A 24,908-nucleotide genomic window follows, 5' to 3' on the forward strand; every position below is an offset into this window, starting at 1 on the left:
GGTTTTTTTTTTTCCACGGAGGCAGAAGAGTTCCAGAATCCATCTCTCTCCCTCCCTCCCTCCTACCAATGGGCACTTTATAGCAATGCTTAGCCCACCAAGTAGGCACTTTACAACAGTATTTATCCTAAAGCCTAATCTCAGTTTTTTTCACTAAAACAGAATGAGGGTAAACAACAGCAACAACAAAAAGGAGGGTGGGAAAGGCCCAATTTGATTTGTAAACTCTTAAAGCAGCTATGTGAATAGTAACATGAAAAGGGCAATGGAAGCATTTGACACACCTCTGACACAACCACGGGGGAACAGACTAGTGGTGACTACTGGTATTGCAACTCAGCACACAAGGGCATGAGAGCAGCTTTGTGGTTATGTTAGCCAGTACTGGTATGTTTACCTTATGGCCCAGGTATTCCATTTCTAGATAAAATTCCCTCGGAAAAAACCTCAAGAGACATTTATCAGGAGACATTTTCATAGCCTCATTGTTCAGAGTGACAAACAAAAAGACAAAACAACAAAAACTCTGGTAATGATCCAAGTTCTGAGAACAGGCATGTACTATATTCATTAAAAAACATGTCTAGGGTTGGGGATTTAGCTCAGTGGTAGAGTGCTCGCCTAGCACTCTCAAAAAAATCCTCAGCTCAAAACAAAACAAAACAAAACAAAACAAAACAAAACAAAACAAAAACAACAACAAAAACATGTCTGGTGGCCAGGCAGCGGTGGCACACGCCTTTAATCCCAGCACTTGGGAGGCAGAGCCAGGCGGATCTCTGTGAGTTTGAGGTCAGCCTGGTCTACACAGAGAGATCTAGGATAGGCACCAAAGCTACACAGAGAAACCCTGTCTCCAAAAAACAAAACAAAACAAAATGAAAAAACAAAAAAAACCCATATCTGTACAAATATGCTTCAGTTTGCATGAATGAATCTTAAGAACATAATGTTTATGACAAAAGCAAAGAAAACCACAAGGTTGTGACTGAGAGGGACTGCATATACCTGCAGTCTTATCACTTGGGAGGCTGAGGCAGGGGAATCACTGAGTTTTATGACAGCCTAGGTTTTTAGACCCTGCCTGAAAACAAACACCCAGTCAAGCAACAGCAAGCACACATTATATTTAACATGATTGCATAGCATAAAGTAAAAAAACCACCTAAACATAGCTAACGAAGTAAGTTATAGTAGGTGCCAACAGGAGCTGCTTATTATTTAAACACTACACAGAATTTATAGGTACATTCCCATACGTATCATAAAGATTTAAAAAGTAGTATCTCTGGTAAGACCGAACATGGTTTGAAGAGAGCTCCCCAGGTTCAGGAACTGTCTTCAACGTGTGCAGTTATTTCACTTTGCATGGTATTGACTCATGAAGTACTACAACACTGCCTTTCACGATGTCACTAACCGATATCCACTGTCTTTTCAAACTTTTTCCAAACCATTATCTACCTCAACCTCAGGCTGACCAGAGAATTTTACAGAAGTGATAAAGAGCAACATAAGTTAAGGGGGTGGGGGTGGGATTTGTACCTGTGACTTGAATTCTCAAGTCTTATTTTGTCCCATCTTCTACTGCTTTCCCTAAGCCTCTTGGACCTTCATATTGTACCTGTTTTCTACAGAGCCATCTTGTAACTCATATGAAAACAAACCACAGGTCTCACCCACGTGATGTCAGTGTTGAGGCAAACAGCTGGATTTAATGCATCACACTGCCAGACTCCAGGCTGACATCAACACAGCTGCTTCCAAATTATCCCACTTAAGTAAAAGTTGAAGGTTTTAAAAATTCTGTGTATAACAAATTAATCAGGTGACATAGTTTAATTTAAAGAATAACAGGATAAATTTATGATTAATGCTTCTAATGATACTTAGGTCAATTTCAAAGCTTTTTTAAATTTGAAACTACATAAAGATGTGAAGTAGTAAAGCTAAACTTGTGTGTATATATATCCCTCCCCCAAAAAAACCATTCGCGCGCACACACAGACACATACACAGACACACACACACACTCACTCACTCAGGCATTTACCTGTGATCCAGAATTTGGGAAGAGCTGAGGCAGGAAGATCATGAATTGAGGTCAGCCTAAGCTGTATAATAAACAGGCACTAACACACTTAGCAACACTGCAGTAGCACTAAGAGTTAATCAGCTTCCTCTAATGTAACCTCTATCTGGTTAACTTTTGAGACAAAAAGTAGATTTCTTTTGACATGGAAAGATGGCCATCATACTTTTTGAAGGGCTAATTGCATAGGTACAGTCATATTTTTAAAATTATTATGTAAAAAATAGCAATAAAGCAGCCCCTTCCTTCTTTTACAGGAACCATTCCATCATACCTATTGCCTTTATGTGCCTCTTTATGTGCCCCTGTTGACTCAAGCTCTTGGCAGATTACCAAGACAAAGGCAAGCCAACAACGGTAGGCCTCCCTTAAGAGCAAGAACCCATTAGCCCAGCTACTTTGGTCTTTATTCTTAAATAACTAGGAACAGGGATTGTTTTGCAATTGCAGGCTTCTCCTCTTGTTATGAAGGTTGCAAATCTTGGAATCGCATCCTAGGCACCAGCATTTATTGGCACTTTCAATGTCTTTTAGAGAGAGCTATGTTTCCAAGTGTGGCTGGTCATCCAAATTTTCTGAGGAGCTTCTAAAAATACTCACATTCCTGAGCTCTACCTCTGCAAATTTGCACCTCTTGAATGGGAATGAGGAAGGCAGGAGAGATCATTTTTTAAAAAAAAGATTTTCCTTAACAAATACTAGTAAGAGTGTGGTGCTAATTCACATTAGCCTTAAGTGGCCCACTGCCTGTGTCATATGGATGTCACAGTGTAGGGAAGGAGCAGCAGATGACTGGCGATGAGTAGTTAGGGATGGAGAAAAAAACAAGCTGGTTATTGCTCCACAGAAGAAAAAATAGGAGGCTCTGTTGCCTCGATTATTTCTAGCCTTTTGCTAATGCCTAAAATTCCCTCATTATAATGACATTGCATTCTTAAACTGTGTCAGTCAATAAAGAAGAAATATTCCTTAGTATTCAGCTTTTACTTTCTAATATAAGACAGAAATCACTAGGATTTCTTGTTTGTTTGTTTGTTTGTTTGTTTGTTATTTGTTTGTTTTTAAACTGGCCGTTGAGCTGGGCATGGTAGTACATGCCTTTAGTTCCAGCACTCAGAAGGGATTTCTGTGAGTTCAAGGCCATCCTGATCTATACAGTTAGTTCCAAGATAGCCAGGGCTACACAGTAAGACCCTGTTTTGAAAAGTAAAACTGAAAACTGGCCACTGAAACACAGAAGGTTTATGGAGGGCAGTGCCCTCCTGCCAAAAGGAGGTACGAAGGTCTATGTATGGGGGTCATGACTTATCAAGGCAGACTGTACAAGCTGGCCCCGCCATGCATCAGGGCATCTAGGGAATAGTTCTGTCTGGGATGAGAACTGGCTCAGAAGAAACAGAAATGCTAATTTGCATAAAAAGAACAATCTGAAGATACATTGTCCCTCTTTTTACACTAGTTTCTCATTATGATACCAAGTTCACTATATTTGTTTTTTAATTATTTAATAACCTCTGATCATGATCCTTTGACAGACACAAGCCCTTTGAGACTGGGGAAAATATGATTTCTCTTTTTGACCCCTTGGCACCTAGCACAGCACTTTATTTTTATGACCCTCTATTTTAGAGTCTTGACTCCTACTTGTCCCTCAGACTTTTTCCAATTAACAGTCCTTCCCAAATTAAGATTCTTTCCTCAGCAGTCTCCTGCAGAATTGAAACAACAACAAACAAACATGTACTCATATGAAATGAGTATTGCTTGTCTGGAGAAAATATCCTTGTTTCCCAAATATTTGGAACAGCTGATGTTTCCTTTGACTAATGGATAGACATGGTCCTTCTAAAGCACTAAACTGGGAAATTTCTTTAAAAAAAAAAAAAAAAAAAAAAAAAAAAAAGCAAAGACTAAATCTACTCAAGCTGGTTTAACTCAAAAAAATCAAGTAAGGGCTTTTATACAACACTTATTATCACAATGGAACATTTTATTTGTCATTAATCAAAAATGACACCTAAACATTCTTTTCTTAGAATACTGTGTAATTAAACAGTGACTAAGCTGACATGTCTGTGTTCACAGAGAGATAATATCAGAGGAGACTCAGTACAGTTTGGATTCCTTTGTGACTATTTACCTGATCTCCTGATTGAGGCTTTAAAAGCTCACCATTTCTGAGATCAGATTCTAAGACCTCTGGACCCTTATATGCATTACATTAACCTGGTTTTATTCTGTATGAGTTTCACTTTTTCCCCCCACTTCCACTTTATTTATGTATTCATTTACTTGTTTGTTTGTTTGTTTGTTTGTTTGTTTTTATTTCAAGACAGGATTTCTCTGTGTAGCCCTGCCTGTCCTGGAACTATCTCTGTAGACCAGGCTGTCCTAGAACTCAAAGATTTGCCTGCCTCTGCCTCCAGAGTGCTGGGACTAAAGGTGTGCTCTACCACCATCCAGCTGGGTTTCACTTTCTTTTCTCATCCTTGTTGAAGGATGAAGGGATTCAAATGTTTAGTCCCCACTCAGTATGACAACTCTTTGTAATGAATGGGAAAGAAATCCATGCCATTTCATGTTTAGGTGGCTCTTTAAAACATTTAAAGACAATTAACTGTCAACTGTTCATGTGTGGTATTATAATCTTTTCTGTCTTATATTATACTCTTTTTGTAAATGGGTGATAATTCCCAAATGTGGCATTAAGGCACATATTTAGTTGTGTCTAAAAGGGACCAGAATTCTTTTGAAAAATAAAATTCTAAATGTGGACTGTGTGAACATTACAACTCTCATCCTATGAATAATAGTGAATCCTACCCTAAGGAGATCTTGGGTTTATATCTCTTTAGCAAGTGTCTCTAACATCTATTATCATAGGACAGTATCCACCAATGGTCACTTCCTTCTGAGGTCAAAATTAGTCAGATGTTCCTCTTCCATCCCTGACATATTTTCTCTTCGCTTTGTAAGGAAGCCATCAAGTCTATACCTTAAATGGATTGTGGGCTACAGGTTTCCAAGAATAAGCTCAACTGTTTAAAAAGGACTTGGTAGCTACTTGCCCTGCTCCCCCTTTTACGTACACAGAGAATCAGAGGTTCAGTTCAGTCAGCCAATTTTGATGCCTGCCATGAAGATTATTTGACAGGCAGGACAGGGCTCTGAATCATGACAAAGCTGGAATTTGAACTTCCATTAGTATCTAACTTCTAAGCCCTTTTACCCTTTTGATCAGTGATTGGCTTTTCACCTCAGGAAACTGAAATGAACAATTAGAATGTCATAAACTAAAGAATACATTTTTTAATGCAACTAAATCCTCTAACTATTGTGACAAATTGGGAAGAAATGAAGCCAAACAAGATAATCAAAACACACACCTCCTTTCTGGCACTCTTCTTTGCGGCACCATTTTACAGCTCCTCCATCTCCTGAATCCAGACACCTAGGCTTTCTTCCCTCAACCAACCAACCTACAGAATGTGGTTGATGCTGACTTGTTAAAAGTCTAAAATTCATTTTTACATGCTTCTTCTGGCTCTTTGGGAATTCTACTGTTTCAAAAAGCTCAGCCAATTAGGCAGACAGTTGCCATTTATTGCTAAAGCAAATCAAATCACTGACCATAAAAACACTGACTTAATCCATCTGAGATCAATCAAGCCTGGCTAGATCAGAACTGATCAGTTAACCTGGAGATTCATAAATAATAATAAATGAATGCTCTGTGAAAGCCACTATGCTTTTACCTGCTTTCTTACAGAGCAAATATTAGCTCATAAAAGTTATCAGACAAATCCACTTTGAGCAACCAAGTAAACAAAAGGTTGCTTCTGAAAAGCTCCAGCATGGAAAAAACTTGATACTAAAGAGAATGACAAACGTTTGACTTAACAGAACAAGGCTGAAACATAGCCAAGTCTACCCAGAACTTTGCAAAAGTTTCAATATGTGTATTAAATTTAGGTAATAACATGAACAGTTACATATTTGAAAACCTACATCAGGAAATAATAGCTTTTTTGTGTGAGCCACTATGTGGTTGCAGAGAACCAAAACTGAGGTCTTCTGCAAGAGCAGCAAGTGTTCTCAACCACTAATCCCCTAGGAGAGTAATGTCTTTTTAAATTGTGGAATTTAGGTTACATTGAAGCATAGGAAAAATGTAAACAGTCCTTTAATGAGGCTGTATCATAATACTTTCAAAGAATTATTCTCTTTAAGAAGAAACTGAAGATGTAAAAAGATCAGATAACAAGCAGCGAACTTATTTTGAATATTCCAAGAATTTGTGAAGCTAGGAGAGGCTTGCTCTTTTTCAGACTGTTATTCTAATTTACCTTCCCTCAAGTTCCTAAGAGGGTCAAGTAGTGGTGAGTGACTCTCCATAACTTATGTGGCGGACTGGGGGGATGGAAGGAGGAGAATGGGAGTCAGACAGGAAGCACTCCTTTTAACAAAACATCTATCACATATACATTTTTTCAGTTCCCCTTCAAACTTAATTCAAAGTATAAATATGATAACACTATCAGAAATTAAAGTCTCCAATTGCTTAACTATAATACTTACTTTGAAAGTAAAAATCATAATGAACTCATCTTAAGACTCATGTGAACAGTGGCTTGGTACAATGGGCAGAGGGCTGGTACAGCATTTGAAAGAGTAAGGTGCTCTCTAATCTGAAGGCACATTACTAACAATAAGCACCTGTTTCCTGAGTGCTGGCTAAGTCCAGACTGTATCACATGGGTCCCCAGAAGCATCTCCTTGTGCCCAGTTCAAAGGTGAAGAAACTGAGGGTTTATGGGTTGTGTAAATCTGATCAAGGTCAAACAGATTTTAAACAGATCCATGCCTAGGAAGTCTCACCCACAATACGATATTAACTGCACCAGGTCTCAGCTTCCTCATATGAAATGGTTAAATACCGAGACTAGCTCCAGCTAGAATTCCATGGTTGTACAACAGTGATAGAATACTCCTTAGTGATTTGTGTACTGGGCATACTACTGAAGCCTGGAACCTTACTCACTGGCACACAAATCACCATCTACTCATTTTCTTCTAAAGCAGACAGAGAAGTAGTGAGATTAGTCTGTCCCCAAGAAGTCACTCTTGGTCAGTTTACCACCTCCCGGGTTCGTACTCTTGGACTTTCTCTTCAGTTCCTGGCAGAGTAAGCACTAAACAAAATGGTACATAGTCTCCACTAAAAAGACAATGAGACTGGACACCTTTTGAAAGCTGTTTCCTACAAATGCTTCGAACGTAACATCCATACAACGCAAACTGGAAGAGCACACCCACAACATTGCAGCCAATTCTGCAACTGGGAAAACTGTGGCTCCCTAACAGGAAGTACCCAAACAGGGTGCTGATTGTTGTACTGTTAGTGATTCTTAGAATTCCAGTTTTCCCTAAAAGGAACAAAACGTATTTAAGGCAATCCCACACTATTTGCTTCTTCCTCACTGTGGACCTTGTTCAAGCAATTAATCTAAATTGAATACCTTACATGCTAAGGTGCTAGAGTGAAAATATTCCTTGTTCTTATAAAGACTGGATGCAATTAAAAAGAGAGGTCAGACACAGGCATGTGCATGAGAGCAAGTGCACACATGTATACACACACACACACACACACACACACACACACACACACATCCTGTTTTGGAGGTACACACCTGTAGTCCCAGCTGCTCAGCAAGCTGAGGCAAAGAAAGATCACCAGAAAAACAAAAACCAAAAACCAAAAAAACAGTGAGGCCACATCTCAAAAATATCCAACAGACTTACAAATATATACCCATATATATTTTCTATGTAAGAAAGCAATATCTAAATAGACATCTACTGGGTACCTACTATGTGCTAATTACCCAGTCAGGTGAAAAGAAAAGAACCCTGCATTGTCAGTAGTTACTGTTAGAGTAGCAATAAAGGCCTATTATGGCAAAAATTCCTTCCACTCAAGAAGAACAGAATCTCTGGCCTGGTTGGATGCCCAACATTCCAATTGGGCCAGGTCAATCATCTGGTAAGGGACCACCCCTAGGAAGGTAGGCTTAATTTATGCCAAAGAGATAGGAGAAATCATTTTTCTTTTAATGAGATAATATACTTCTCCTTCCATGAAATTCCACCCCTAGCACACCCCAAGGCATGCAGTTTCATAAGTCTGTCCACTTAGTTAATTATTTAGAACATAATAACAATTTAGAAAAGTGTAACTTCTTTCCTTCTTTCTATTCCCTAAGCCGGCTCTCCCCATCACCGTGTCTGATCTCCATGATCTCTGTTGGTTTAAATGACATGGCTTTCCCATCTTCATTTTCCTCCTTTAGGCGGCTGCCAAAGATTTAGTTTGAATGTCAAGGGTTTTCTTTTAAACTCAATACAAGCATCCTGGAGTTTGAGTCCATTCTAAAATTCTTTTATTAATGAGGCTAAGAGCCCCCAGAGGGACCTCTGATTTCCCTCATATCATCTGGCAACCATAAAGTGAACCTATCTTCCAGTAACATTACTACAGGATGCGAGAATGGATTGCTGTGGTTGAACAATACAAGGGAAATGTACAAACTATGTGTCATTAAATTAATCTAAAAGGTTAGGTAATGTCCAAAGCAGAGTAAGAGCCTAGATTCCAAACTGTGTTATATGGCACACTGGTGTGCTAAAATCAGCTTTGAGACTTATGGCAAGAAATTAATTTGTAATCAGAACATATGTGTTTTTATTATAAAGAAAAGAAGAACCACCACCAAGCAACACCTGATTCCTTGTGAAAAGTTAAATTAGAATCTGGTGTGGTGACACACACCTGCAGTCCTAGCACAAGGAAGGGAGGTTGAGGCAAGAAAATCGTGAGTTTAATGCCAGCCTGGCCTACACAGAAAACATTAGTTGGACACATCTTGTAAGGTTTTAATTACACAGAATTCTGACAGTAATCCAGTTTGGGAATCAAACCTATGAGCTACAGAGATGCATTGGGAAGGGTATTTATCAGAGCCTATGGTGGTATAAATCATCAAACAACCTGAATAAAACATTGTACAATTACTAAAAAGAATGGGATCCACATCTATTGATCTGGAAGTCCAGGGTATATCTGTTAGGTAAGAAAAGCTAGCTAGAGAAATGGATAGATGATGATCCCACTTTTATTTAACAGAATGGACCACAATGACTCTTCTGTGTCTACTTATGACTGCATGATTACAGAGATAGGCATGGGAGCAAGAGGAAGAAAGAGGAGTGAGGTGGGAGTTTATTAACCATTTTTGTTATAATTTACCAAAATAAACAATCCCATTAAAAATGAAATGAGGCAGTTACTAAAATAATTAAGAAGAGCCAACGCACAGATGACCTGTATAATCCACTTGCATTTGCAAGAGAAAGTAGGGAAGGCTTGCTATGTATCATCTGGCAGAAGGTGAGCACCACAAGCAGACATTCTCCTATTAGGGGAATACTATTGAAAGCAGTGTTCTAGGAAGATTCGCTGTAGTAAGCTGCAGAATGGATTAAGGAGAGAGAAGGGACAATTAGGGAAACAGTTGGGCCTCTCCTGATAAGAATAATCAAAGTTTGAAGGGAGGATGTTGTCAGTTTTTCCCTGTTGTGCTGGCATCTCAAGCACAGGAACTAAATCCTTCCTGGGACTGACTCCCAACACATCTCAGTTTTCAAAGTCTCAGAAGGACATCATGATCTATTTCAATGTTTTAACCTATATTCCATATTGAAAGGTTTAAAAAAAAAACTACAAACTAATCACTTGTTTTGTTGAAGCATTTAGGACTTAAGTTTTGAGAATATTTGCATGCTTCAAGAACTGGATTCAAAAGCAACCACTCATGTAACTAAAACGCTGTGCCCTCTCTTCAGCCCAAGTTCATATACTACCATGAAATAATTTCTCCTCGCCCCATTTTAAGATTTTTGTCTTTTAATTCTCCAGCTAGTCACTTGGGAGTTTTGGGGGGCTGCTTTCTGCATGCCTTCCTGAGTCCTGTCCTTGGTCCATTCCCACTTTTTCCTTGAACACTAGAGAAGTTCATTCTTATAATACTTCATCTAATTTTCTTTCAATAGTTAGGCCCTACATGGCTTGGCTTTATTTAATTTATTATTATTATTATTATTATTATTATTATTATTATTATCTGTATTTCCCAAATTAAGACTTAATTATTCACCTGCAATACTTAGAAGATAGAGCCTTCTATTACCCTTTTAGGTTAATATGATACTCACTATCATGCAAAAAAAAACATCCCTAAGCTGAAGAAAGACAATTTAGAAATTGAGAGAAAATAAGCCACTCCTCCTCTCCTAGAACATTCAGTGTTTATAAACATAACTATTCTTTCTTGCCTAATTTTCTAGTTAGGTCAATATAAGTGTGTCTACATCTGACCTATCTGCTAGAATAACCTGTTCTTAACAGGAGACTTAAATCCTGATAGCTATGCACATAAGGGAAGCTCTAATTGGACTTGGGTTGCTTTTATAAATTGGAGGACTTGGGAAGTGTACTGGAGCTGGGAAGTGGGAGAGAAAGGGAGTGAGGGCAGATAGGATTAAGATATATCATATACACTTATGGAAATTTCAGAGAATAAATAATAACTGTAAAGTTCTGTGGCAGGTTATATAGTGGGGGGAAAAGCAATCAGCCCAACCAAACAACCTCAAAAACATTTATAAGCTTTGATTGCCCTAATTTGTTAAATAATGAATGTATCTGAGTTCTTCTAAGAAACTGCAAGAATCAATTCAATTTAAAGCTTTAGAGTAAATTTCCCGACTGATAACAAACATGGTTTACTTATGTACACTCTATTTGCATCATTTTGTTTTAAGACTGACTTTTTTTTTCAGAGTGAAGTATGACCCATACCCATTCTTCTTGATTTCTATGCCAAGTTTCTTATTCACATATTCAGCATATTATTTGTTCAGGACTTCCGATGTCCTACACTCTTCTAGACTTTGGGATATAGGAGTAGAGCAAGCTTATAATAGAGAAGACTTAAAGAATCCTAAGTAAGTCAAAGGGAAGGAAAGAGTGTTTGAAAGAAAGATGTTATAGTTTCAGACAGAGACAGAGGTCTCTCTTCTGCAAGTGTTATCTAAGTGTGACCTAAATAAAGGGGGACAGGGAAGTATGTGGATATTTGGGGAAAATATTTCAGACAAGACTTCTCCAGGCCCAGATCATGTGCCAGGGGACCTAGAAAGACAACCATATTCCTCTAGGGCATACAGAGATATCCCACGTGGTCTAAGAAATTCAGGCTTCAACTAGGAAAGCAGTCTGAGGCTGCAGTGATCACCTTGTTCTTGTACTGCACAGCATGAGGGTAACAGTGTGGTCCTACTACTCTATCCCATGGTGACTTAAGTCTGTCCTAACAAGTAGATCACTCTTTCCAGTTTTCATCCTTTTCCGGGCACACTTTCTCTTATTTCTCCTATTCCAAATAGCTGAATGGACTTGTGCTTCCCATTCATCCACACAGTTGCCTTCACTCACTCCTTCTCCATGAAGGGACTAAGCCTTCTTTGGGTAAACACTTAAAAAGCAAATTGGGAGGAAGGTGGAGCAGGTTCAAAGGTCCCCACTCTGTTCTCCAGCAGGCTCTGATCCTTCGAGCTGCATGTTGGTGACCAGGGCCCAGCTCTACAGGTATTTGCCATTGAAGTGCAATTGGAAGACCCCTGTGATCCTCTAGTAGACACCGCCCTCAAGAATCTGCTTCCTATAATATGTCTTTGGAGCTCTTCCTTTTGCCAACATAATGACATCACCAGGCCTCTTACAGATGTCCCAGTACCATTTGGAAGCTGAGGCATACAGAAATCAAACAGCCAGTCACCAGACAGAAATTTAAAATTTTCATGTTCTTTTTTCATGGCTTTCTAACTTTTCTTTCTGGTTTCCTTATTTTCTCTTTTGAACATGTTTGTGGTTTTATTAGAGCAACATGGCTCTGTTTAATGACACTATTTATTAAATGGTCATTTGTCCTCAGTAAGTTAGACTAGGAATTCTATGCATATTTTTCTTCTTCTTTAACATTTCTCCCATAGATTATATTAAACCCTAGTGCCCAGAGACTTTAATACTGTCCCATCTGCTACATCACAATGATGGCTCTTTGTCCCCCTTTCTTGGCCACTGAAAACTGACATCATGTTTTCAGGAAGAATAGTAAGTATTTAAGAAACTTGCTTGTTTTCCATAGAGTTATAAAAAAAGTTCTTAGACCATTCTCAACAAAGAAGTTCTCTTGCAAAAACCTCAGTCCTAACACGATGGTTACGCAACAGACATGCTACCTTAATGGTTCGGCATGTGTCATGATTTCAAAGGCCAGGATCTACTCATCTCAACATTTTTGTCAACAATAAACAGAAAAATAAATAACAGTAAGACTTATGATGAAAACTCTTGAGGTCTTAAATAGCGGTGAGTAAAAGCAAAAGTTCCCATTTTAGATTTTGAAGAATAAAAGTAAAAATATTTGAATTTCATATTGAACCTGTAACTCAGACTATTTTATTAGTATAAATAACGTTGGTGCACTTTTTGCCATAGTGACTGTCAAATGGTTAATGCTCCAGGACATGGAGGAGCTGGAATGAGGGCCTCAAGTACTTTGGAAATTACTGGAGGAATTCACACTGTATTTACTCTATATCTGCAATCACCAAATTCCTTTCAAGTCCAAGCCAAAGATAGGCCCTACTTTCTAGAACATAAAATAAACATAAGAGAGAGAGAAAAAAATCAGGCTTAGAAGTAATCTTTACTTTTGCTGCACTATAGTAAAAAAGAAATATGTAAGCTGTTTACATAAATTCCTCTATAACTTAACAGAAAACACAAACCAGGACTTACCCACTGAGCACCACCTTCTCGAGGGAGGACCACAGAAGCATGGCCTATTCTATAGAAGTACCTGCATGAGCTTGGAATGGTGGAGCCTGCTGAGACACGTGGGGGCAGCCTTTTCTCAGTAAGAGCCTATCTTGTAGAGGGAGTGGTGGGGAACATGGAGAATGGGGGAAGAACACCCTAGCTGAATTCTTTTAAATAATCCTCAACAGAAACAAATATAACCGGAGAAAGGTTACATTTCTGAAAGTAATTCATTTCAAGCTAAGGAATAGAGACATTTTCTGATTAAGAATACTGATGTAAAACTGCAGTTTAATGAGTTCAGTCTCCTTTTCTGCTTTACAAGGTGTCTCAAGATGGCTTCAAAAGAAGAGCAGGAACAACATGGCCTCCCAGGGTGGGGGCTTACAAATAAACATTCATTCTGGGTTTTCTATTTGGAGGAAAAATATTTAAAAATTATCTATCCTACTCTCTATTTTATCCTTCATAAACTCAGCTGGATTCCAGAGGAGATGTTTCACATAATGTTCTAATTAAGCTATTTCAATTTGTAAAACTCAGGTTTTATAATAATACATCTATAAATTTAAACTGCCATTTTTTCCCATAATTGGCAACACACATAAACACACACACATAGATGTATATGTGTGTATATGTATATATTTAATTTGTTTTTAGTGAAACTCTTTTTAAAAGATTATTTTATATTTGATTATGTGCATGCATATGTGGGTAGGTTACACACATGTAAAGGTACCTGACGATACCAGAGGTGATGGATCCCACTGAAACTAGAGACTTAAAGGTAGTTGTAAGCTGCATGATATAAATTCTGGGAATAGAACTCAGGTCCTCTGGAAGGGCAGTAAGTGCTCTTAACTGCTGAGCCTTCTCTCCAGACCTTATTGCAGCTTTTTTTAACCATCAAAGAAAAAAGTTAGTGGATGTCTTTAAACATGTTTTGTAGTCCTCCCAAATCTATGCACCTAGACCAAGTGTTGGTATTTTTGATTCTTAAAATCAAAAGCTTCTCAATAACACGCCATCTCTGCAAGCACGATTACTTACGAGTATCAGACAATAAAACCAGAAAGGGAACAGCCTCGGGTTTAACAATAATGTGGTTGAAGTTATCAGTATAGCTACTGAATTTAAGACGGTATACCTAACATGCAATAAAATCCATGGAAAAGGGTTACTGATGGAGGCACTCCCCTTCAACAAGACAAAACAAAACCTTGAAAAATAAATTAACATTAAGGTTACAGAAGCCTAGATAAAACAGATTCACGACCCTTTGGGGGAATGCACATAGTAGGCACTAAAAGGGTTCCCAGTGCTTTTTGATAGGCACTACCTATGTTAGAGGCACAGATGCCTTTCTGTTAGCAAATGGGGCCATCTTGGTTTAAGCTGAGCAGAATTGCCAAAGCATTAAAACTACCAGCTTGCATTTTGGTTAAGAGTTTTTAATTTTCAAAGTAAACTTACATTTACATATTTACTTAAGCTTTTAATGAGTACTACTTTTATTGTGTGTGCGTATATGCATGAAGGAGAGGTCGCCACAGCATCCTTGAGGATGCTAGGTACTTTAAATGAAACCTGTAGGACACAGTAAGCGACTACACACATACATACAGAGCAGAGGCTTGGTCACAGCTCTCCTTTGCATTGTGTCCTAAGATTCACTGTTGGTGGACAATTAGTGTTTAAGGTCATTGAGGAATTTCTAACCCATCAAATATAAACTAATTCCTTTCAGATCAGTATTAATGTTTCTTCTTATTTTTTTTCTTTAAATATCTTAAATTTTCTACTCATAAAATCCAAATAACAGCTGCTTTTGTCCTACTTGGATCCTGACAGTCTCAAAAACTTAATATAACAAGTAAAATAAAGAATGTCCAAGAATTAAGGCATTAAGTGAGATGAATGTATGAGAAGTGGATAGCATGAACTGTATGTAGCATAGTATGTGTAGCACAGCTGCTACCAAATTAGTTTTCAATCACCAGAGAAAATACTAACAAAATATATAGGAAATAAAGGATTAGCGACTCTTAGGAAGTCACCGGGCAGCATTATGTCTATAACTTACTGTTTCTAGACCTCTAGAAGAGCCCTGGATGCTGCTGCCTTGATAGCTGCCACTAGGGTGGTTCCAGGTGGCTGCACACCTACTGATGCCTATGGTCTTTCCCTAAATCCTGGCCATGATTTCAATCTCTCATGGGAAATGAGGGAATGGGAAGAGATAATCTCTTACCTAACAATCAAAATAAGCCCTGAGAACTCAAGGGCCTATACCTTGAGTCCAACTATAACAATATTTACATTTTATGTGCTATCAAGAATATCATTTCAAGCCTGTATCTTATAAAAGTACAAATCTAAGTTCATTTTTCGTCTTGCACTTGGTTCAGGCTAGCCTTAGAACCCAGGTCTTTTTTTTTTTTTCCTATCATTACTGTTATTGAACACCTATATCAGATTATTGGGAAGGGATGTAGAGGGGGAAAAACCAAATTTCACATACTAAAATTAAGGAAGCCTGAACTCCCAATTATAAAACAGAACATAAAAATGATGACAACATAAAAGTGTCCCTAGCAAACCAGTAAAGCATTACTCTTCATGTGACAGTCATAAGTTCATAAGTCACTGCATTGCTCCAACATGAAACAACAAATTATGAACTGCACTGGACATCATTTCACAATAGCTTTCAAAATCTGGCTATCAAACATACTTTCATAATAGCCATGGCTAAATATTATTATGGAAACTTATGAAATAAACTAGAATAAAGGGTAATTTATTATTTAAAATAAACATTATAAACTATAAGTTTATAAGTTTTTAAAACTGCATACTTACTAAACTCTCAAATTAATAACAAAAAATAAAAATCCGAGGGACAGTCACATGTAAACATGTAAGTCAACCTTTCTCCTCTCCTTACACACACATATATCTATGTATATATATGTATATTATGACCCCATATATGAATAGAAAAATTATAAAAGATACCTTATTAAACAAACTGGATTACAGGAACTATAAATCATGTTGAAGATTGCTAAAGTGAAAAAAGCATTCTGAAGTATTTAAATTAATAGCTGGGTTACTCTAAATAAGTATGTTTAAGCACATAGTTCAATCAAGAAAAGCTACTAATATTTAAATTGGCTCAGAGGTTAAATTAAGGGATGACATGTTTTCATTCAAAATAATTAATTTTAAGGATTCTATTGCAATATAAATAGTTTAAGTGGCTATCTAGTACTTACAGAATCCAATAATTTATGTTGTATATTTGCCTAATTTACTCAATATCCTAGCAAAAAAAAAAAAAAACCCAAAAATCAAAACAGATAATCCATGGAAAGAGTTGTACTTCATAGTCAGTTGATAATTTATTTGTAAAGTGCACTATAAAATAAGAAATGGTTGTAACAACATAAGGCACCATGATTATTTTAACTAAGTTCACATCATTAGATTTTTTTTAATAACAGCTTAAATTAAAATAGGACAAATATGAAATTAATCTTGGCAGAAATAAAAGTATGATGTGAATTTTGTCCTTATTTTGGTAATGAAGCATCACAAGAAACAACCTAACTGGAAACATTAGTTACTCTGCCCCTTTCCTTCTCCCACTAAAGTGTCACTTCAGAACTGATGGGTGACCCCCTTTGTAACATCTGAAGACTAACTGTTGATCCAACTGGTTGGTATGTGGAACTGTCCTAAAATTCTACTTTCTCCCCCCATTCCATGCCTCTGTTACTTCTCTCTCTGTCCCTCCCCCAAGGAGTCGGGGGGAAGTTGAAGCCACTAGCTACAATTAACTTTGTAATGTATAAAAAAATTTAGTCTGTAAAATAAAAAAAGACATCATCAAAGGTTACACCCAAATGTCATTTAACATAGAGATGATCACGTGACTCAGAAGAAGGAAGGAACACTTTAGAGATTTGTTTTAAAAATGTAAGTTTCCCTTAGGAAAACTTGGAAAATACAAAACCAAAAGAGAGGAAAGGGGGAGCAGTTGGCTGAATGAAGCTAGAGAAATAAATCATTGATCTATTTTGTAAAGACCAAGGATTGATTTTTTTTTTTTTTGGTTGTAGCTTAATTCAATAAAACAGTCCTTAGAAATTCTTTATACAGTGGGATTCACCAATTTATATTCTGCATAACTCACAAATATAGAGAAATGCTTATTAATTTGGTAACTATTTATACTCTATTAAACAATTACTTTTGACAAAAATATTACCAAGATGGCTCCAGAGCAGTCAATACTGCTCAACATGAACTTATTGTGCCTGTTTAATTTACTCACACAGTGAGACCTAAAAACTCATAATAATTAAATATGTACAACCATTAAAGAAAAAATGTATTTGAAGAAATGTGCTCCAGACCTAACGGAAATATAAATGAAGGCTTCCCAATATAACCAGGCTAGAGTGCGTTGCGGCTTACATAACTCACTGGGAATTTAGAAGCACTGTCTTTATACTGGCACTCATAGAAAATACACCATGGGATACAATCTCCCCTCAGTAAAACTTCAAAAGCCCTTAAAGTGATCTTTACCTTCTTACTAATTTATCAACTACAACGTGCATTTCACCTACATTTGTGCAAAGTATATTTAAGAACAAATCGCAAAATTCATAAACGTTAATAATATATGGAAAATGGTCAAAGTATCTGTAGCAGAAACAGACAAAACAACATTATGAATACAGTTAAATTGTCAATTAAAGTATACAGGGATTAGCCAAAGAAATATTACAAGAATTTCATTAAGAGGTGACTAATGGCTTGTTACACATTTCAGTACTAGTCATTCCATACTAAATTGACACCTGAGTACACAGTTGCTCAAATTTCTCATATAAAATCAATCATACTGATCTTTACAAAGAGAAAACAATTCTTCCATAAAGGTAACAACATGTAAGCACATAAGTATATGCTCAAAAGCAAATCACATCCAGAAATCATGTTATATAAATGGATCTCAAGAAACAGTAAGCTCAAAACGCCACTGGAACACCCACTGTCAGAATCTTCGGAAGGCAGGAACAAGGTAAGACATTAAACAAGTACCTATCAAAAGGAAAGGCTAATTGTGGCCAAAATGAGCCTACTTACTCTTTCCTTCATGTTTCATCTCCTTCTCAGAAAAATAACTAGCCTGACATTAATAAGCAAAATGAGAGAGGGACAAAATGTGTTTCACTCAGCCCACATTCCTACAATTTTTCAGTTTTATTACTTTTATAAAACTTGACACAGATATGACCAATCAAAAGAGATGTCTAAATCTACTTAAGTTTTAGTAGTGTCATTAAATACCCATTATTACCATAACCCTATACTCCAGGCAGACTCAGTCTGTAAGTCCATCTTGCATTATTCTTTTTCTCTAATCATCTACCTCTCAAGAAAGGGTCAACTTGTAAAAATTTCACAAGTATCCCTAAAAGCTCTAACTCCACTGAAATCCTTTTAATTCACTCCAGTTATTTTCTGCGATGTACACCATTTAATGCTGAGGTGAAACATGGTAGGGGAAAATCAAATTATTCAGAAGCATGCCTGCTTCGATTATGCTTATGTTAATCTCACTGAACTTTAAAGTGTTAAAGTTGGATGTTTATTTTACTAAGAATGGATCTGAGCATCAATAACCTTTTCCATCAATGAACATAAACCTTAAAAACAAAACAAGGAAATCTTAATCATGATATTCATAACTTTATAATTTAATGTGCTAACCTGATGTCGTGGTGCACTGTTATATTTGTAGAAATTGCTTTCTCCAGAATACAATATGAAATAGTTTTTTTTTTTTTTTTTTTTTTTTTAAGCTGGGGATCGAACCCAGGGCCTAAGCGCTCTACCACTGAGCTAAATCCCCAACCAAAATAGTTTTTATTAACATTCTGAGGGGAAACATTTTAGTTATTTAAAAATTCAAATTAGGAAGTACGCTTTTTAAAACCTTCCCAGCGATGTTACTAGAGACACTACTGTTTTCTATGTAAAGTCAGAGAGTATTCCATCAGGCTGTTACCTCAGCATGTTGATTTAGTGGCTGGTGACTCAGGGTCACTGATGATAGCTAATGTTTGGCAACCACCATGCATCATAGATATAGAGCAACCAACTTTAGTTCTGCCAGGGCTGCTGCTTGGAAACAATAGAAGAATTCAATAATGGTCAGAAAGGAAACATTGTCCCAATATATTTGGGTGAAGCTTGGTTCTGGGCTATCACAGTTCCCAGCGCCAACCCTGAAACTTTCAAGCACTGCCCATGTCCCATTAGGAAATTCCACCGTGCTAAAAGACACTAGTGATTAAAATCCAAATCATATGTCAGTATAAAATTAATCACTTCCTGGACATGAAAGAACCTCGGAAGTGCCATACCATCATAGCTTTATCTACCTCTGTAAAGGTACGGGCTCAACAAAGATGTGAACGTTTTATATACCATAAGTGTAAAAGGTAAAGCACTACAATTATTGAATGATTCAAGGGTGAGACTTATTGTTTGTATCCCAGATTTTATAAGCCTTAATGAAAATTCATAGTGCATGCAAGTTCTGTTTTGGTTACAATATTTTTTCTCATAATAAAAAGTTAAAAGTTTTATGATGGTTTTTCAGGACAAGGAATTTCCTAAATGTATTGTTTTTCCTTATATAATCACATCTTATAAATAAATGTAATAGCTCTCTATAGATAATCAAATCAACTGTAATTACACTTTTATGAAAGTCAACTAAATGAAAGCCATCATCAAAAACTGGAAAATTTAAAATATAACACAATTCTTAACATTTGAAAAACATAGTTTATGCAATAAGAAACTATTTAAATTTCCTTGTTGGAAATATCTTAAACCCCCAATTCAAAAAGGAGAGTCGAAATGTTGCAACAGTTTCTCCAAAATAAGAGACAACTGATTTCTGAGTACTAGATTAGTAGTCACTAATAGTCAGTGCAAATAGTAACTACCCATCTCACAGGCTAAACAAGAACAAAAGTGATTTTTTTCCCTCTTGATAAGCTATAATTAGAAAAATATAGCATAGTCTAAATCTAATTTTTCCCCAATATAAGCTTCCTACACATGGAGGAAAGCAATGCCTTTTTGTATGTCAATGTCAGGATAACCATCAGAGAAAAAAGGGATGGTAAAGAGTTAGTTATAAGGATGTTGCTCAGTGAAAGACTACACCGGAAACATTCTTTTCATGGGCTTTAAGTAAAATCTTCTCAAAGGACTAGTTAATAGGAACAGTAAGATCACCAATAGTTAAGAAAAAGTTGATGAGACTACATAAAAAAGGACTCTGTTTTCTTCCAAAACAAAACAAACCCCTAAGTGATTAGTCAGCCTTGTATTACTACAATCCATTTTCTTTCCTTTCACACCTAAAATAGACATATAAGCTAGCATTTCCGGGACTTGAAGATGAAGGCACAGTGTAAAGAACCTAAGCCTACTGGTACATTTATCTTAACTTACAAGTTTCACACACACACACACACCAATTTTATTCTAACGGACCTTTGTGAGGTTAGACAGAAATGTCAGTACATGTCTACCTTACTGAGAAACAAGAAGAGAGTCACAGATGGTCCTTGCTAACTGTAGCCTGAAAATTCTAATCATGAATTACCTATCTGAGTATCTACAGGACCATCTGAGAGCCACATGCACCAGTTCCTTCCTTAAAGAGGCTGGGAAGCAGGCACCAAGTGTCTGCTTTAGTGTACTCCAGGTCATTACACATTACACTGCTTTAACCATTTCAAAACTCAGAAGGTTCAGGTGGAATAACAGGGCTCAGTGTTACTACTCCGATCTTAACCCTTTACCTGAAAGGGAACACTTCACACAGGACACATATAGCAAAGCCCTTTTAACTATGCAAGCATTTCCTTCTAATAATGTGTTCTAAAGCAGCTAAATTAATATGCACAATAAACGTATTATATGTCTACACATCGTATTTTCTTGATTTCACATCAGCTTTACTTAAGATACTGGTTACTGAGCAATTCTGACTTAAAGTATTCACATAAAATCTTCAATATTGACCAGTGAGAAACTATTACTATTTAACCAAGCACCCAAAGTGCTTCTGCACAGGTGAGTCCTTTAGATTTTCTAACATGCCTACTTTCAAAAGACCATTTCTACTCAGTAATTTGAAAAAGTATACAGGTCTCTAGAAAACACAATGTGATAAACGGATTCGAAAATGTATCAAACTATCTTAAGCTTATCATTCTGATGAAACAGAAAGGCATTAACTTACCTTGAATAGCCATTAGAAAACACTGATCGACCTGGGAAGTTCATAGTCCCCAAGGAAGCTAGGTTATCCTCTCCAGATCCCTGGCACCTATTCCAGTTTTCAGAACCAACAGGAATTGGTGGAATGACATTAAAAACAGGCTTCTGATCCTGCTGTTCAGAAAGGGATGCTGCGTTCATGTCATAGTGGTACATCTGTCCTCCAGAGGTACTCACACCATGAACAGAAATGGCAGAGATTTTATTACCAATTATATTTGTCCCAGAAAAGCTTGCCTGACAATAAACTGGGCCCAGTTTCTCTTGCTTAATTACCCCGGGGGTGCAAAGTTCAATGAAATCATCTTTTTCTGTTTTCACTTGGGGCAGCGTCACACTGCTGGTGCTTGGTAAGATCGGATCTCCATCATCCTTAATTTTAGGTTTAGTGTCCGGTAAAACAAAAGGCTTACAGTCCTCATTTGCATCCCCTTCCAAAAGGAATGGATCGTCATCTCCAGCCAAAGGAGAGAGCAAGTTTTCATCTATCAACAGGTCTGACCTCCAAGGACTCTCATTTGTATCTTTACCTGGGGACCCAGCAGAAAATTCCAAATCCTGTAAGATGTCAAAGGTGCTTTGGTCTGTGGTATACAGCTTCACATTGCCACCATTGGTGCCAGGCTGGCTCTTTAGATTTTGCTGTTCTGAAGATGCATCAGAGTGAGTTTTGGGAAACTCCTTCTCTGGAGGGGCAGCACACCCAGTAGCAGATGTTGAACTCTTGGGGTTCTCTGGAACACTGGTTGACCTATTGAGGTTTGCAATACTTTCTTCCAGAAGCCGAAAGTCTGTTTCCCCAGAGGAAAGGTTAATCTGGCCCTGCTGTGGGTACCCCAAATCATTTCCCATCACTTTTGTTTCTGTCTCCCCCATATACAGGCCCATGGACAGTGAGACGGCTTTGGACAAATCTGGCTGCTGAGCATTGCTTGCTGGGCCTTTTGGAAAATCAAGGAGAAGCCGCTGCCGCTGCCGCTGCTGTTGCTGCTGCTTGGAATCTGTCTGAGAAGCAGCAGCCAGTGAGGACAAAGATGCAGAAACCTTCACAGTAGCTCCTCCCCTTAGGCTTTTATGAAAGTCCATCGCATTTCCCCTCTCCAGGACAAGTAAACTGCTGGGGGCTTCTCTACCAGGGGGAGCTAAGGATTCTTTGGAGTCCATTGGCAAATATTAACTAGAAAAGAGAGAAAGAGAGAGAGAGAGAGAGAAAGAGAGAGAGAGAGGTCATAATAAGCTATAAAATCGTATTATCTCTGATCCGATTAGTGAGAGACAGCCTATTAAATGAACCCTTTAGGTAACTCCCAAATCAAAGTCTCCATTATCAGAATAGTTTCTATCTTCTAAAATAAAGCTATATCCCCTGCTCCCATCCAGTGTGCTACATTTAAAACACACAAAGCAGCTCATTTGCAAGGACAAAGTTATCCTGAATTGATTTGAATTTGGCTGTTTATCCTGTTCACTCAATGTGTAGCTTTGGCAACCATAGGAATTGTAATTTGTTATCAGTGATTATTCTAAAGGTTCAAGTTGATGTCAAAGTATTTAACTTTTTTTTTTTTTTAAAGCATGATCCTTAAAATTCTAACCCCCTTTCTATCAGCGGTAACTGCTTTTCTGGAAACCAACACATAAAACATTTGATAAACGCTACCCTGTAATTGTTTGTACCTTATGATTCACAATTACATCTTGTGCCAATCCCCCCACATCTAACCCTTTCAAGGTACAACCTCCTGGTGAATTATGCATATTTTATTTGAAAAAAAAAACAAAAAAAACAAGCGGTGCTGTTCTTCTCATCTTGTAATAGGCTAGGGAAATGCTCTTACTTTGTAACCTTCATTTCCCACTATCGGCGCCTGTTTAGTAGCCTCAACTTCCAAACGTTGGATAGAAGAAATGATATATATTGTATATAGCCTAAAATGTATATTTTAAAAAGCAGAGAATTTGTACTGGCTTCTTCACTACAGTTTTAACTTATTTAAATAAACAGAAAAGATCTTACCAAAACTCCTAACACCAAAATTAATTGAGGTATATTTCTTTCTAAAAATTGCTTAATGTACTCAATACAAAAGATTTTATCTCTAAATTTAAGATTTTTTTCTTTCCAAATATGGGGATACTAGGAAAAATAGAGAAACTGGACTGTGGAATCACATATAAATTCAAGTAAAACCCATCCAAGAAAATGCTCAGAAAAATTTTCTCTGCAGTTTTCAACCTTCGCTTATTTAAATTGTATTTCTCCAGATCGTTCATTAATAAACAAACATTAATAAACAAAACGTTTTAAGAGGTTGGCGAAGACTACAATAAGTATGTTTGGGTAAACTTTTCCTGTAAGACACTAAGAACTATGACCATCTTCACTGAAAGGGGAATGTAAGGAAGGTGGAGAGGGTGGAACCTGCCCTAGGAATCTTCCCTGTACATGGCTTCTCTCTCAGAACCCACCCAGGTCCTGTGCATCCCACAAGGATCTCTAACCACGAGATAGCAAAAGAGCCCTGATGAATTTCCACACCTGCTTTTTTTTTTTTGACAGCTACCTTTCAAGCCCGAAACCATAACAAAACTTCATAAAAACGCGATGCTCCCTTAATCGACATGTATACCCCAGTTAAAACTGTAAATAACCTTGGGACAGTAGTTAGTTGGCCCTCACAAACGATGCCAAGGGTCTTAAGTGGTAAGGCCGCAATGATCAAGCCTGCAACCTCAAACATCAAAGGAGCACTTGTCAAAAATCCCTGCAAGGATAAAGCTGCGGCTAGGGAGGGTCTCTTTCTCAAAAGGGACCACTCAGAAAAGTCGGGCGCGAAATCGTGCCCCAAAGCCAGTGCACAAGTCGCCAGGGGGTGGGGTGTGGGGGGAGAAGGAGGGAGAAAGGTGCGAGTTGAAGGGAGAAATGTGTCCAGACCTGTTGAGTTCTCTGCGGCACGCCCACTTCTAGCAGATAAGGCCGGGCGGGCGAAGTCTGGGCTGCAGGCTGCGCGCCCCGAGTCCACCCTTACAAGCCCGCAGCCCGCAGCCGCGCTGCGCCCTGAGCCTGCCGATCGCAGACGCCGCTCTGCCTCCCCCCCCACAACACCCCCGGGGAAAAGCGGGGGGTCCGGACGGCCCCCCGAGGACAGCGAAGAACGGAGGGCTCGCGGCAAAAAAAAAAAAAAAGGAAAAAAAAAAAAAAAGAAAAACCAAAAAGGACGCCAGACTCCCGCCGGGGCGCGTGAGGCTTCCACCTCGGGGCAGCGCGCCCGGGCCAGGGATGGCGGTGCGGGGAGAGGAAGCGCCGGCGCTGTCACCGCCGAGGCCCTTTCGTCACCGTCACCCTGCCCTCGCCAGCCTCCACCTCCAACCCCGGGCTGACAAAAGTTTGCCAAGTCCCGCCGCCCCGGCTGCCGTGCCCCTCGGGGGGGAGCGCCGCCAGCCCGGCTCACCTCGGCGCGGGCGCCCGCTGCCCAGCCCCCGCTC

At 38.2% G+C, this 24,908-nt stretch overlaps 1 protein-coding gene across 7 annotated transcripts in view; it reads right to left on the bottom strand.

Moving 5' to 3' along the window:
- Nr3c1 (nuclear receptor subfamily 3 group C member 1) overlaps positions 1–24,908 on the bottom strand; it is a 167,930-nt gene that overhangs the window by 74,894 nt on the left and 68,128 nt on the right. For 6 of the 7 annotated variants that reach the window (XM_036204621.1, XM_036204619.1, XM_036204617.1 and 3 more), the window contains exon 2: positions 21,385–22,599. In XM_036204621.1, the coding sequence (XP_036060514.1) occupies positions 21,385–22,586 (1,202 nt within the window). In that variant the 5' untranslated portion in view covers positions 22,587–22,599. Of the gene's footprint in view, positions 1–21,384; positions 22,600–24,357; positions 24,566–24,908 lie in introns of those variants that run through there. The other variant, XM_036204618.1, reaches the window with a different exon arrangement.

Source organism: Onychomys torridus, chromosome 13 (genome assembly GCF_903995425.1).
Source record: "Onychomys torridus chromosome 13, mOncTor1.1, whole genome shotgun sequence".
NCBI lineage: Eukaryota > Metazoa > Chordata > Mammalia > Rodentia > Cricetidae > Onychomys > Onychomys torridus.